General features: G+C 42.3%; 2 protein-coding genes across 3 annotated transcripts in view; one reads left to right on the forward strand and one right to left on the reverse strand.

The window, feature by feature from the left end:
* The window catches only part of brf1b (BRF1 general transcription factor IIIB subunit b), a gene marked incomplete at its 5' end in the record, with an annotated part of 71,385 nt that overhangs the window by 23,081 nt on the left and 35,244 nt on the right, over positions 1-13,060 (forward strand). Inside the window, 2 exons of the mRNA XM_080549326.1 lie at positions 291-322; positions 2,671-2,743. Coding sequence (XP_080405452.1) covers positions 291-322; positions 2,671-2,743 — 105 coding nt within the window. The remainder of the gene's footprint in view (positions 1-290; positions 323-2,670; positions 2,744-13,060) is intronic.
* btbd6b (BTB (POZ) domain containing 6b) lies at positions 4,985-8,752 on the reverse strand (the record flags this gene model as incomplete). Of its 2 annotated transcripts, XM_080540056.1 has the most annotated exons (5): positions 4,985-6,028; positions 6,476-6,594; positions 6,875-6,965; positions 7,156-7,447; positions 8,641-8,752. In XM_080540056.1, 4 exons carry the CDS (start codon positions 7,356-7,358, stop codon positions 4,996-4,998), a joined length of 1,446 nt encoding a protein of 481 aa, XP_080396182.1. In that variant the 3' UTR covers positions 4,985-4,995. The 2 variants fall into 2 exon arrangements, with proteins under 2 accessions (XP_080396182.1, XP_080396181.1); XM_080540055.1 differs by lacking the exon at positions 8,641-8,752 and having other exon boundaries at positions 7,156-7,517.

Raw genomic sequence — 13,060 nt, forward strand, 5'->3', positions numbered from 1 at the left:
AGGCCATGCTCTTTTCCACAAAGTAGTTTTTGTGTATGTTATACTGTAGATGTCTACACCTCTGTCTACACCTCTCCATCAGTAATACTGTCAGAAATCCCTCTTCCACAGAGAAAAATATTATTAAAAAATATATATAAAAAAGTATATTTAACTGTGTTGTATTTTGTATGTGTTGTTTCTTATAGAGATGGTGGACAGGGAGCACCTGCACAAGAGGCCTTGTTGTCTGTGTGTTTTCCCTTGTATAAATAAAGGTTCAATAAGACAAATCCCTAACTCTACTACAGACATGCTTCTGGACCTGAGTGATCTCCTGCAGGTATGTTTGGGCCTGTGTCTCCCTTCACCTTAAGTATACCAATGGTTCCATATGTTTATCTCAGATAGGAGAAATACGTCTAAATATTCAGTCCACTGGTTCAGCCTTCTTTCATCAGGGATGCAAACTGATGGGCCATCACCAGTTTGCACCCCTGTTTCATGTTCAGGTGAAATAATATCTTACCCTGAGTTGTCCTCATCATCAGCCAGGAGTGATCCGTTCTGTCAAGTCAAGTCAAGTCAACTTTATTTGTATAGCACCTTACGTACAGCAATGCTGAGCCAAAGTGCTTCACAGTAAAAATAGATAAAATGCAGGGAACAAGCAAGCACAATGCACACAACACAATGCAACACAAAACATGGCAAAATCAAACGAGAAGACAAAAAGGACCAAAACAATAAAACAATAAGACAATAAGAGCCAGGGACTTACAACAAAACCACAAAATAATAAAAGCCAGGGACCAATAGCTAGGTGGGGGGGAAGGCTAGGGAAAACAGGTGTGTTTTAAGGAGAGATTTAAAAATGTCCAGGGTCTGAGCGGCCCGTACGTGGAGGGGGAGGCTGTTCCAGAGTTTAGGTGCAGCAGCCGAAAAGGCTCTGTTCCCCCTGGTTTTCAGCCTGGTTCTGGGCACCACCAGCAGCAGCTGGTCTGCTGATCGGAGGGATCTGTGGGTCTCTGTTATTAAGTTGGCAGGCCGAAATCTGCCAAAATCTCCTTAGAGAAACTTCAAACTAAGTTTAGTAGCGTTTTCATACTAGAATAACCTGTAAATGCTTTTATTGTAATCGCAAATTACATATTTTTGCAATAATATGCAATGATGCCTTTTCACATACTTTCTGGATTCCATTAGGATGCCAGCAACTTCACAGCTAGTAATCACAAGGTTAGGTGTCCATCCAGTGAGGGGAGAGCTTGGGGCTGTGTGTGAGTCTCCCAAGAAGAAATAGTTCCAGTTCTTAGCAAATGGATTGTATTTGTTGTATTCTCAGAATGCACATCAAAAGATCCTTTGAAACGTAACTCGCAACTTCACTTTGTTTGAATTTTCTCTGACCAGATTTTTAGCCTGTGCTGTGGTAGCAAAGTGGATTATGAAGAATCTGAAAATCCTGTACTACTGGCCTATGAAGACAACTCTGCGTGAGGTGATATTTCACCTAAACATGCAATTAGGTTGAACCATTCCTTTAAGGATGCATACGGTATATTTTATTGAAGATGCAAGAAATCTAAATCTTTAATGAGTCAAAGGCAGCATAAATACATATTCAGAGTGTCTAAAGGATGCTTGTATAGAACTCACACAATTATATTTTTGCTGTTAGTAAGTTGGCATCCAACCATTTAAGTAAAAAAATAATAATAACAGCACTACATCCGTTTTGGGGATTATATAAGAGCAAATCCTACCTTGAGATATGTTTGGGTTAAATGTAGCATTAGCATTAGGTTAGCATTTTGTGAAGAGCAAATAGACCAAAAGTGAAGAGATACTACTGTGCCATTTACTTTAAACGGGTCTAGTGTGACCTGCTTACTATTCCCGTGTTCATTTCCATGTCAAGATCAACTTTTCCTTTCAGACAATTATGATCACAGCTTTGCTTCACATGTATAGTGAGCTGTTTCCTCACAGCTCTTAGGTGGACTAAAAGAAAAGTCCACATGCATACGCACTGGGAGCTCTGTGGACACGCGACAGGGACCCATTTTTGATCATTAGCACTACGTTTAGAACTAAAGGCTGGCAACTAATTATACAAATGATCATTTTAACCATAAGAGGAAATGCAAAACTGATCCTAAGTGAGTGTCAACTATGATTCTGGTGGGCTCCATGACACTCCTTAATTACTGTAAAGTCATACTCATAGGCAGTAAGACATTAATTAGAATCCCTTTCCTTATTTGAAGAAATCACAGATCTAGCAAAGTTTGGTTGGTTAAAGTAATAGGATCCAATTATTGCCTTTCCACTCATTCAATCACAGAAGAACTTGGTTAAAGAGGAGAGGTAAGAAGGAAGATTGCATTGAAAGTATTTGAACTGGGCCGATGTCCCCTCCTCCCCGATTGTCTGTTGTCTATTCTTTCTTCTTTTTTGTGTCTGATGTTGTCTATTGTGCACTTCTTTTTTTTGTCATTTGTGTGCTGCAGGGATTAATATGCTGTACCGAGAACAAATTCCACCGGCTTTGGTCGTGTGGCTAATTATCTATCTATCTATCTATCTATATATCTATCTATCTATCTATCTATCTATCTATCTATCTATCTATCTATCCATCTATCTATCTATTTATTTATTTATCTATCTATCTATCTATCTCCACAGGTCAACGTGTACATCCTGGGGAAGACCTTCCTCCTGCTGGCCCGGGAGCTCTGCATCAACTCCCCAGCCATAGGTAAATAACCTCTACTAGACCTCGCACGACTAGTGTGAGTTCCTTTTCAACAAAGGTAAAGGGATAGTTCACTATTTTACACCTTATAATCATATAGTTCCTTACCTTGAAAGTAGTGTATGGGCCAGGAGAAACTGGAATCCACGGATCAGAAATGTTTAAATAGCCATTATTGACAATAATAAATAACAATACTGCATGGTTTTGTTGGTGGGAGAAAGTAAAATCCTTTTACTAAGTTCTTTCTAAGTTTTCATTCTGAACCAAAAAGGCCCAAAATAACAAATAATGTGCATAAAATAAAAATAAATATAATAATACAAAGTTGCAAGCCATTGACAATGTCTAAATCTCCTGGAATCTTGGCCATTCAGCAAAGTAAACCACCACTAACAAAAAGGTTTGTTAGGTACCTTGCTTTCAAATTAGAGAACCATCTGACTATGAGTTGTAAAAATGTGAACTATTCCTTAGGTATAAACATGTCTATTTTCAATTAGGCCCAGGTGTTTTTCAATGTCATGAATTGACCCCAAATATGGCATGGTGAGATGTTCAGAACATTGCATATAGACATGTAATGAATATATAGAGTTTCCCTCCCTATTCTTCATGACAGGCAATCAAATTTTCCTGTCAACCGTTCTATCTACAATCTCTGTAACACCGCATAATCCTAAACAGGCTCCGGGTTTGTGGATAGGTATTCTACCAAATACCTGCTTTGGCCTACCAAGCCAAGTCTGGAATTGTCATTATTAATGGTCCCACATCATGAAAAACTCACTTATGTGAACTTAAGTGCTTGTGCTATATAACTCTACTAACACAGAAACTAAACTAAAGCAATTCGGTCAGTTTTTTGTGGGCTGCCTAATTCGAAGAACATGCGATTCAACAAGCCATTCAGATTGGCTGCCCCCTACTTACCTAGTGTGTGGTCTGCGAGCACATTTCCGCCGCCGTACATTCAAAGGGAAACTCCCACTGTTTCCATTTAAATGGTTTTGGATTCCTTGTTTTGTCGTTCTGGGTTATTGTCGTTCTGGGTTATTGTGTGTGGATTCATGGCAAATTATTTTTATTTAATACATTTTCAATTTAGTCTATAACACAACAACATGTAGAAAAAGTGAAGGGGTCTGAATACTTTCTGAAGTTGCTGTGTGTATATATATATTATATCATTTATTTATTTATAGAAGCTGACTGCATTCAGTCTAGCTGTACAGATTTAGTTTTTCAGTAAAAACCTATGTTGAAATGCAAGAGGTTCATGTGAATCAATTAATTGTCTTACCAATTACTGCAATTCACTTCTTTAGAATGCTTAATGTTGTTACACTTGAAATTACAGCACGAAAGACATGAATTAATCCCTTATGATTTGTCAGGGTTGTATAAAGACCATTAGGTTGTCAAGCTAATGGATGGCAGAGCATTCTCCAGATAGAGACAGGCATTTTAAATAGAGAATGGTGAACAGTGCAGCAAAATGACTACAGAAAGGTTATTCTGCACTCTGCAGCATAATTAAGAGAATTTCTCAGCTATGCCTCCTTTCGACAAACATACACTAATTAGGACATGTGTCACAGGAGAAGAAGTGGCAACACTTGAGTCACAAAATGTTTTATGTCCTGCAGTTCCGTAAAGCTGTGAAACTAATACACATCATGTAATTTGTCAACCAGCCTCAGGCTGTAAACAAATTAGCCTCAAGTTATATGTACAAAACGACATGCTACTACGGGAATGTAGGTCCCAGTAGGAGTGCAATGCAACTTCTCTCTGTATATACACACAATGATGCGTGCAGCAGTAGCATCAACAGTTAAATAAAGAATGTTTTTTCTCAATAAATAAAACTGAATAGGATTTCTGCACACATACATCTGTCAAAGGACTAACAGGCATTTTACATCATTTACCGCTGCTACATTGTTGAAGAAGGCAAGAACTATTTTAACCCAACAATATGTGCGCACGCATACACGCACACACACACACACACACGCACACACACACACACACGCACACACGCACACACACACGCACGCACGCACACACGCACGCACACACGCACACACGCACACACGCGCACACACACACACGCACACACACACACACACACACACGCACGCACACACACACACACACACACACACACACGCACACACACACACACACACACACCAGCATGTTCATCAAATCCAGTGGCAACGTGAAACATGGGCAAACTGTGTCACGGCTCATGCATAGAAGACCAGTTCAGGGATCTGCCCTCCTTGCACACCTGTGCCGTTCGTACTGTCTGAAGAACACTGGAACTGGAAGGTCACTTTCCCACACTGCACCTCTGTCATGCCCTCCTGCCCAAAATAACTCAGTTCGTTGCCATCCAGCACCGCGCTGACAGTGTAGAAAGCATCCTGTTCCACTTGGACCGGGTGCTCAAACCACACAGAGAATGTACTGCTCGATCCGTCTGACACAAACTTGGTTAGGTTCTGTGCCAGGGTGGCACCCTGCCGCTTCAGTTCAATCTTGACGCTGTACTCGGCCTTCCCGCCGCTGGAGCCATACAGGCCCAGGCCTGCGATGAAGATCCGCTTGTCCACTGCAAACTGGATGCTATCACATCGACCCCTGTAGCGCCACTGGTTGCTCCGGTAGGCAGAAGACTGGAAGCGGTGGCACCTCTGTGTTGACAGGCCCGTCCTATGAGCCATGGGAAACTCCAGCTTGGGCTTGCTGGCCGCCGTGTACCACAGGAAGATGTTGTGCGTCTCCTCCAGAGTCAGCACATCGGACTGAGCCGCCCCGTCTGCAAACTCCTCCAGGGTCATGGTGGGAATGCGCACCAGATACAGCGTCTTTCCCAGTACCGCCCGTTTGTTGCGCGCCGTGGGCCCCATTCCCTGCCTACGGCATTCCGCCACTGCCCACTCTAGCAAGGCCTGGAAGACCACCGCCTCACTTGTGTTGAGGGTCTCCCGTTGCAAGATGATCTCCAGGGTCTGGAGGTCGATCTCGCAGAAGCCCTCTGAGCGGAGGGCCAACTCTGCCTGGGTATCAATCACCTCCCAGCAGCGCTGGGTCAGCTCGGGCTCCTCAAACAGTCGGCTCTGGGAGAGCAGCACGCAGGCGTTTTTAGCCTCCAGGCTGGTCTCCAGGAAGTTCACACAGGCCTTGGCCAAGGCAGGCACAATGTACTTCTTGGCAGCGTACAGAGTGGCCAGCACCGTGTCCGCCTCCAGTTCAATCTCATCGCTGTACATATACCTGGTGGAGGGAAGGGTGAAGACAACGTTACTGAGATCCACTTTTTCTTTCTTAGATTTATAACGACTGGTCCATTTGTGACCACAGCATGGTAACTATGGTAACTTTGCCAAAGTGTTTATTGCTGAATGCTAACAACAAATACTGAAACACAAGACTTGCAGATACAGTGCCATCCATAAGTATTGCAAAGAGGAAATATTATGTCTTCTTTTAGCACTATACTCAACAGTTTGTAACAATTACTATGGAGTCAAAGTAGAGATTCTCAGTATTAATATTTTTTTTCTGATTGTTTTCACCATTTAGAATGACACTCATAATAATTATTTGATTTCAAATCCAAACTGTTAGGAGTATAGAGCCAAAGAAAAAAGACAAAATGCTTCCACTTTCCGATACTTATGAAGGGCACTGTATAAAGACTCAAATGGTTACTTTACTTACTTTAAAAGAATTAAAAAAGCAGCAGGTTCCACATCAGGGATGTGAATCTCAGACTCTCCTTCTGCCAGATCTCCATAAAACATGGCACCAAAAACAGAGCTGCCTACTGCCAATACATACTGGAAACACAAGAGGAACAGCAATTTATTTCAATGCCTAGGTTTGCATCGTGCTTTCTCGATTCAGGTTTTTTGGTTGCACGTTAGGAAAAGCAAAAAATAAATACATTTGCAAATCATTCTTCCCATCCAAACACTGTTTTTTGTGTATTTTATGTGAAATACATTAGAGGGTTGAAGTGAATGCCATTGGCTAAATGAACATGTATAGAAAGTGTGATACTGCACAAGCCACACAATAAAAGCACATGACTGGCCCAGGTGAAAGAAACCCTCTCACCTTGTGTGCTGGAACTTTCTGTGATTCACCAGGGGGACCCACAATGAAATGAACATCGGCCATGTGTTCGTTATTGAACATTAAGGCATTCCTAAAACAGACAAATTAACACATGCAACTGGTAGTATTTGCTGCCATTTTTAGACATAATATCTTTTTGCAACATCATTTACATAAAATAGGACATGACATTTTGCAAGAGGCGTCTATGATTATGCAAAAACATACAGATGTACAATCAATATAATTTAATTGAAAGAGCATTTAGAACGTTCCCATACCTTTCTCGCAATGTGGGATGAGTAGACTGCCAGCTGGTTGTCTCAACGTTGTTGTTGATGTTCTGCTGGGCGGCAGTAGTGGTGGACACGGTCAATGTCTCTGGGACCTGAACGATGCTCTTCTTGCTGGCAGCAGTCACAGCGGCGCCGTGGCCGTTCGGGAGGTTGGTGTTTATGCTTGCAGGGCACAGTTCTGCAGCCATCTTCTTCTTCAAGGACAAAGTCACGGTTTCATAGCATATTGGCAGCTTGCCAGATTGTTTAGCACTCTTTTGAGTCCTTTTTAGGGTTTCTGGAAGCAAAAGGGAAAATGTAAAAAACGTCATGATCCGGCCATAAACGCAATGTGAGGGTACTGGCATCGGCAAACAAATCCACCTGTCAACCTTTTGACAAAATTGTATTCGCAATTGTAGTTTTCAAATGAATAATTCCACAAAACGAGTTTTTTTGTAGGCTTATGCCATCTCCATAATTGGTCGCATGTAGACTACAGAGTCAACCAACACTCGTACGCACCCTGGAAGTACCTGAACAGCAACATCAGGTATCCCTGGAAGTACCTGAACATAATCGAAGCGTTTACTCGTCACTAATTCTCGTCGCATCCCTGACGCAAACCATAACGACATCCCTCCAAAACACTCATCGCGCGTTACAACCCCAGCCTAAATTACACAATGTAGCGTACTAAGCTCACGTCCGCTACATGGCACTTACATCATGGCAATAGTATACAGTGCGTGTAGCAGGAGTGCAGTATAATCACGTATGTAGATACTGTAGTTTGGTATCCCGACGGACGCTAGGTCCAGAATGGACAAATCAGATCCGGAGATGCCAGCACGTCAGTAGTATAGCCCTGAGCGCCTCCCCCAGCTGATCTCTCTCTAATGGAGATCGCCACGGCAGAGTTGGAACCCTACCATATTGTTGTTGACTGATGTCTTTCTCTAATGGAGACCGACACGGCAGTTATAACCCTACCATACTGTTGTTGACTGTTGACAACCGTTGAAGTCACCGCTTCCGTGTGTCCCAATAAACATATGTTTCAATTCATGCATTTCTATCTAATTAGGCCCCGGATGGTGTCATCTATGTATGTATTTTGAAAGGATAAGATGGAACTGTATAATAATCTAACTAAACATCCGAGTTATTTTAGACCTTACTTTAGCAACAATACATTAGTAGTCGCCAAATGGACGTTGCTTGCAATTGCGTTCTGTGCAACGAAGTGCATGCGTAATTACCAAAATCTATTTATGAAAACAACTGTAGAATCTGTTTCATTTTTGTTGCAATTTGCATCATTTGAAGATAAAAAATGCAGCTCCACAATCCGTGCATTTTGAAGAACACGAAGTGTCTGCTGAATCTCGGCTGAAATTATTTACTAATCGTACGTTCGTGATGTCAACCATAATGTTTGATTTAGCATTTCAATCCGACCATGAGTAAAAATACAAATATTTCTCTTACCGATGTGCAGAATGGGCGAATGACAGATAATAACACATTCAGGTTTGGTTTCTGGATGCTTGGTCGCAGCCAGAAGCCATGTTAAATCCGAGGACTGGGTTACGGAGGGGGTTGGGCTTACCCACACCGGCTCTCCAACAGAGGGACTTTACATATTGACTGATAGGGGCGTTTAACCTACTTCATGTTTCATCTATGCAAGCAACGTGTTATATTATTAGTGTTCCTATTACTACGTAGTAGTAGGAACAGTATTGTTATAGGTGGTTTACTTATTATTATTCTTTACCTGGCTTTGGTGAAATAGCTCAAAAAGTCCCTGGAAAAAATTGCTATGAATTTGCATTTCACAACTAGAGAGCATCAGTAACTATGGCAGAAAGAATGACCATGATTGGACCATAGGTGGCGCTATAATAACCAAAAGTAAATAATTAACTTCAGAATTCTGGCATTTCCACCCTGTTGGATGAAAATATATGAAACTTGGTACATATGTGTCTTTCCTCATAGGGAACATATTTGCCTCAAGAACCCATAAGGTCCGCCATGATGGATGTTTCTGCAGGTGCAAAATAAAATCAACTCAAGTCTGATTGGTCCAAAATTGCATATGAACATGCGTGGTGCACCGTCTCTCTATAGGGTGTTCAAGGATTCCAAGATGGCGGAGAAAATGATATGAAAACAAAATATAATTGGGCCAGAATTGTCTAATTCTCATAGATTTTGCTCTGCTAGGTAAAGTCCCTGACCAAAAATGATGTTAATGTGCATGCCACAACTAGAGAGCATCAGTAACAATGCCAGAAATAATTACCATGATTAGACCATAGGTGGTGCTATAATAACTAATAGAAAATCAAGTGACTTCACAATGCTGCCATTTCTACCCCGTTGTATGAAAATGTTTGAAACATATGTGTCTTTCCTCATGGGGAACATATTTGCCTCAAGAACCCATAAGGTCCGCCATGATGGATTTTTCTGCAGGTGCAAAATAAAATCAACTCAAGTCTGATTGGTCCAAAATTGCATATGAACATGCGTGGTGCACGTCTCTCTATAGGGTGTTCAAGGATAAGAGATCCATTCCATGATGGCGGAGAAAATGATATGAAAACAAAAAATAATTGGGCCAGAATTTTTACCTGTGAGCTCTTTCATTAGCGGTGGTTGATTAAATGCCTCCAATGCATCTTCGGAAAAGTGGCGAGAACAAAGACGTGCATCTTTATGCAGTTGGGTTCGTCCACATGCATCTTCCCACTGCTTTCTCCTCTTCCACTCATTCACTAACCATGTCATTGCCTCTATGCTGCAGTAACGTGCAGTGAGGTCATTGGCTGGGTAGGCAGTGAGCTATTTTTTAAAAATCATGCGATTAACGCAGCAGCCAGACTTCAAATGGCATAGCGCATAATATAAAGGCAATCAATAGCCCTTATATCTTTTAACGCAGGCTCAAAACTCACTTCTTCAAGAAGTAGGCCTACTACCAGAATCCTTCAAGCACCTATTGTATTGTTAGTTTGCTATTCTTCTCTATGCTATTGCTATTGCTATATTGCTATACTGTATTTTTAGTTTGCTATTCTTCATTTTGCCTTAAAAAAGCAGTACACTCCTACGTTAAATGCAATTATTGTAAGTCGCTTTGAATAAAAGCGTCGGCTAAATGACTGTAATGTAATGTAGGCTAATATACTATACTATAAAGTCAATCACATAGCCCATATATACTATACTATCAAATAGCTGGTCAAAAATGTCATGTATTGTTATCTCATAACTACACATAGCGTAGCGCAACAGCCTGTATGGCATTGCCTACATGTAACGATGGTCAAACAGCCAAACTTCTTTCAATCAATTCTTTTATTTGACCTGCAGAGAAGACCTGCAGAGAAGACATATAAAACACAATTCTTCTCTGTTCTGCAACTCTTGTGAATCCATTAAGATGGCGGCCATTTTCTGTACCACCGTCTATGTATATTTTACATCAGGATAATTTGCTTACAGAAAGAACACAAATTTCCCTCAAACATTACAAATAACAATTACAAACAACAACATACCTGCAGAGAAGACATATAAAACACAATTCTTCTCTGTTCTGCAACTCTTGTGAATCTGCGCGTTCAAAATAACATACAATAAATGTTCTGTTTCACATCATCACAATACATCACAATACATGTAAAAACAAACAGCACAGTACTACACCAACATTTTCACCCTACATTACAAGATTCTCCATACAAACAACAAAACACGAGGAGCGTTTTACATGCGCACATACCCATTAAGATGGCGGCCATTTTCTGGTACCACCGTGAGTACGGCAACAAGAGAAGGACAAAAGAACGCGCAGACCTGCAGTACACCCAAACTCCAAAGGGGGGCTCCAACAATAACCAGGGCTGCTCAAGCACGGCGAAACTCATCTACATTCACCATAACTAAACATACATTCCCAACTCTGTTACACCCACCTCCCCTGAATTTCGCCAACCTTGAGCAGCAACTATACATTTAAATACTACTTTTTACTTTTTACACTATTACATAGGGCCGCCAAAGGACAGGACAGCCAACTTGAAAAGTATCCTATAAGGATGAAGTGGAAAGAGAGGTAAACTATCTCTCCAACCAACTACTGGCGGTAGGATGCGTTCTACACCCCACAAGACCCTTTTTTCACTGTGTATTACTAGCCTTCAAGAGGCCACAACCTCTTATGAAACAATCAGAATAACGAACAAACCTATATGTCATAGGATGTCAGTGTGCACAGTGTATACATGCACTGAACTGAGCTTCGGCTTATCTAACTGTGGAAAGCCTGGAACACTGACCTACAAACAGCTCGAATGTTTGACTTAGTGTCTTGGATAATGTCTTGTCCTGACATAGTATAAATCAATCTGTCAACTGGTTTGATAAGGCGACCAAACTTGGACTTGACCTGTGTGACTGTACTAGGATGTTCACACTGTGTAACAGAAGCTAGAGTGTCAGTACGCTGTGTGTCACTAGCATCATCTGTCTGATTTGTGTTACCAGAAACATCAGTACAATCATCAGCGCTAACCACAAATCTAGAATCAGAGTTAATGGACTGATCTACCATTTGCTCCTCAGCCATCTGCTCGGGGACCCTCTGAGGGGCAAACGAGACTGAAGACACTACAGTGTTAGTAGCCTCTGTCCGTGAGTGGTCAGGGAATGGTAACTGGGTGACCCACTCCAGGGTTCTTCCCTTGGGATCCTTGGGCTCTGGAACAGTCAAGGGAACATCCCTCTCCCGAACAGCTCTACCCCCATACTCCATGTCTTCAACCTCCCCTCCCTCACTCCCAGGACAGGAATCCACTCTCTCCGACTCGAACGCGGTTCCTCTACTCACTTCCCCAGGCAAGGAATCCTGTTCCACTTCCGACACGGACATGTCACTTGGCTCATTTGATGTATGAACAGCAGACAGGGATGAAACTGGGTCAGAGATCACACTCGTATCATACACCGGCAGAAAGTTCACCAACAACAATAGATTACGGTGGACTACCTTCTCTCGTCCAGTGACAGTGTCTTGTATTCTATATGTGTGAGTCTCAGAGTTCCTATCCACCACAGTGTATACAGTAGACTCCCAACGGTCAGCCACCTTTCTCTTTCCTCTCTCTCTCTTGTTCGCCAACAGCACACGGTCTCCGACGTCAATGGTGGGCCCTTTCACTCGTCTGTTGTAGAGCTCTGTGTGACGGTGCTGTTCTTTTATGACATGTTCCTGGGCTATGACCATAGCTTCTCTCAGATCCTTCGTAAGAGACATCACATACTTGTCGTAGCTGACCACAGCTGGATCATTCAGGACTGTCCGGAAGAGTATATCGACAGGGAGACGAGGAGTACGCCCGAACATCAGATAGAAAGGTGCATAGCCAGTTGACTCATGCGCTGTGCTATTGTACATGAACGTCAGAGTTTGCAAACGCCTCGGCCAGTTGATTTTTGCCTCTGGTTCAAGCGCTCGGATCATGTTACCGAGAGTTCTATTGAAACGTTCCACACTACCGTTACCCATCGGGTGATACGGGGTTGTGTGCGACTTTCTGACACCGGAGACTCTGAGCAGCTCACTCACTAGTTGACTCTCGAAGCTAGCTCCCTGGTCGCTATGGATACGTTCTGGGAACCCAAAGACGCAGAAGAACTTGTCCCATAGAACTCTCGCCACCTGTTTGGCTGACTGATCTTTGCAGGGGAATGCCTGGGCCATTCTTGTAAAATGGTCAGTAACAACTAACACATCAACTGACTTGTTCCTTGAGTCCTCCGCTGACCAGAAATCAATGCAAACCAGCTGAAGTGGCCTGGTTGATGTGATACTCTGCAAAGGCGCCCTCGCAGCAGG

Source organism: Nansenia antarctica (assembly GCF_963989245.1).
Source record: "Nansenia antarctica genome assembly, chromosome: 1".
Lineage (NCBI taxonomy): Eukaryota > Metazoa > Chordata > Actinopteri > Argentiniformes > Microstomatidae > Nansenia > Nansenia antarctica.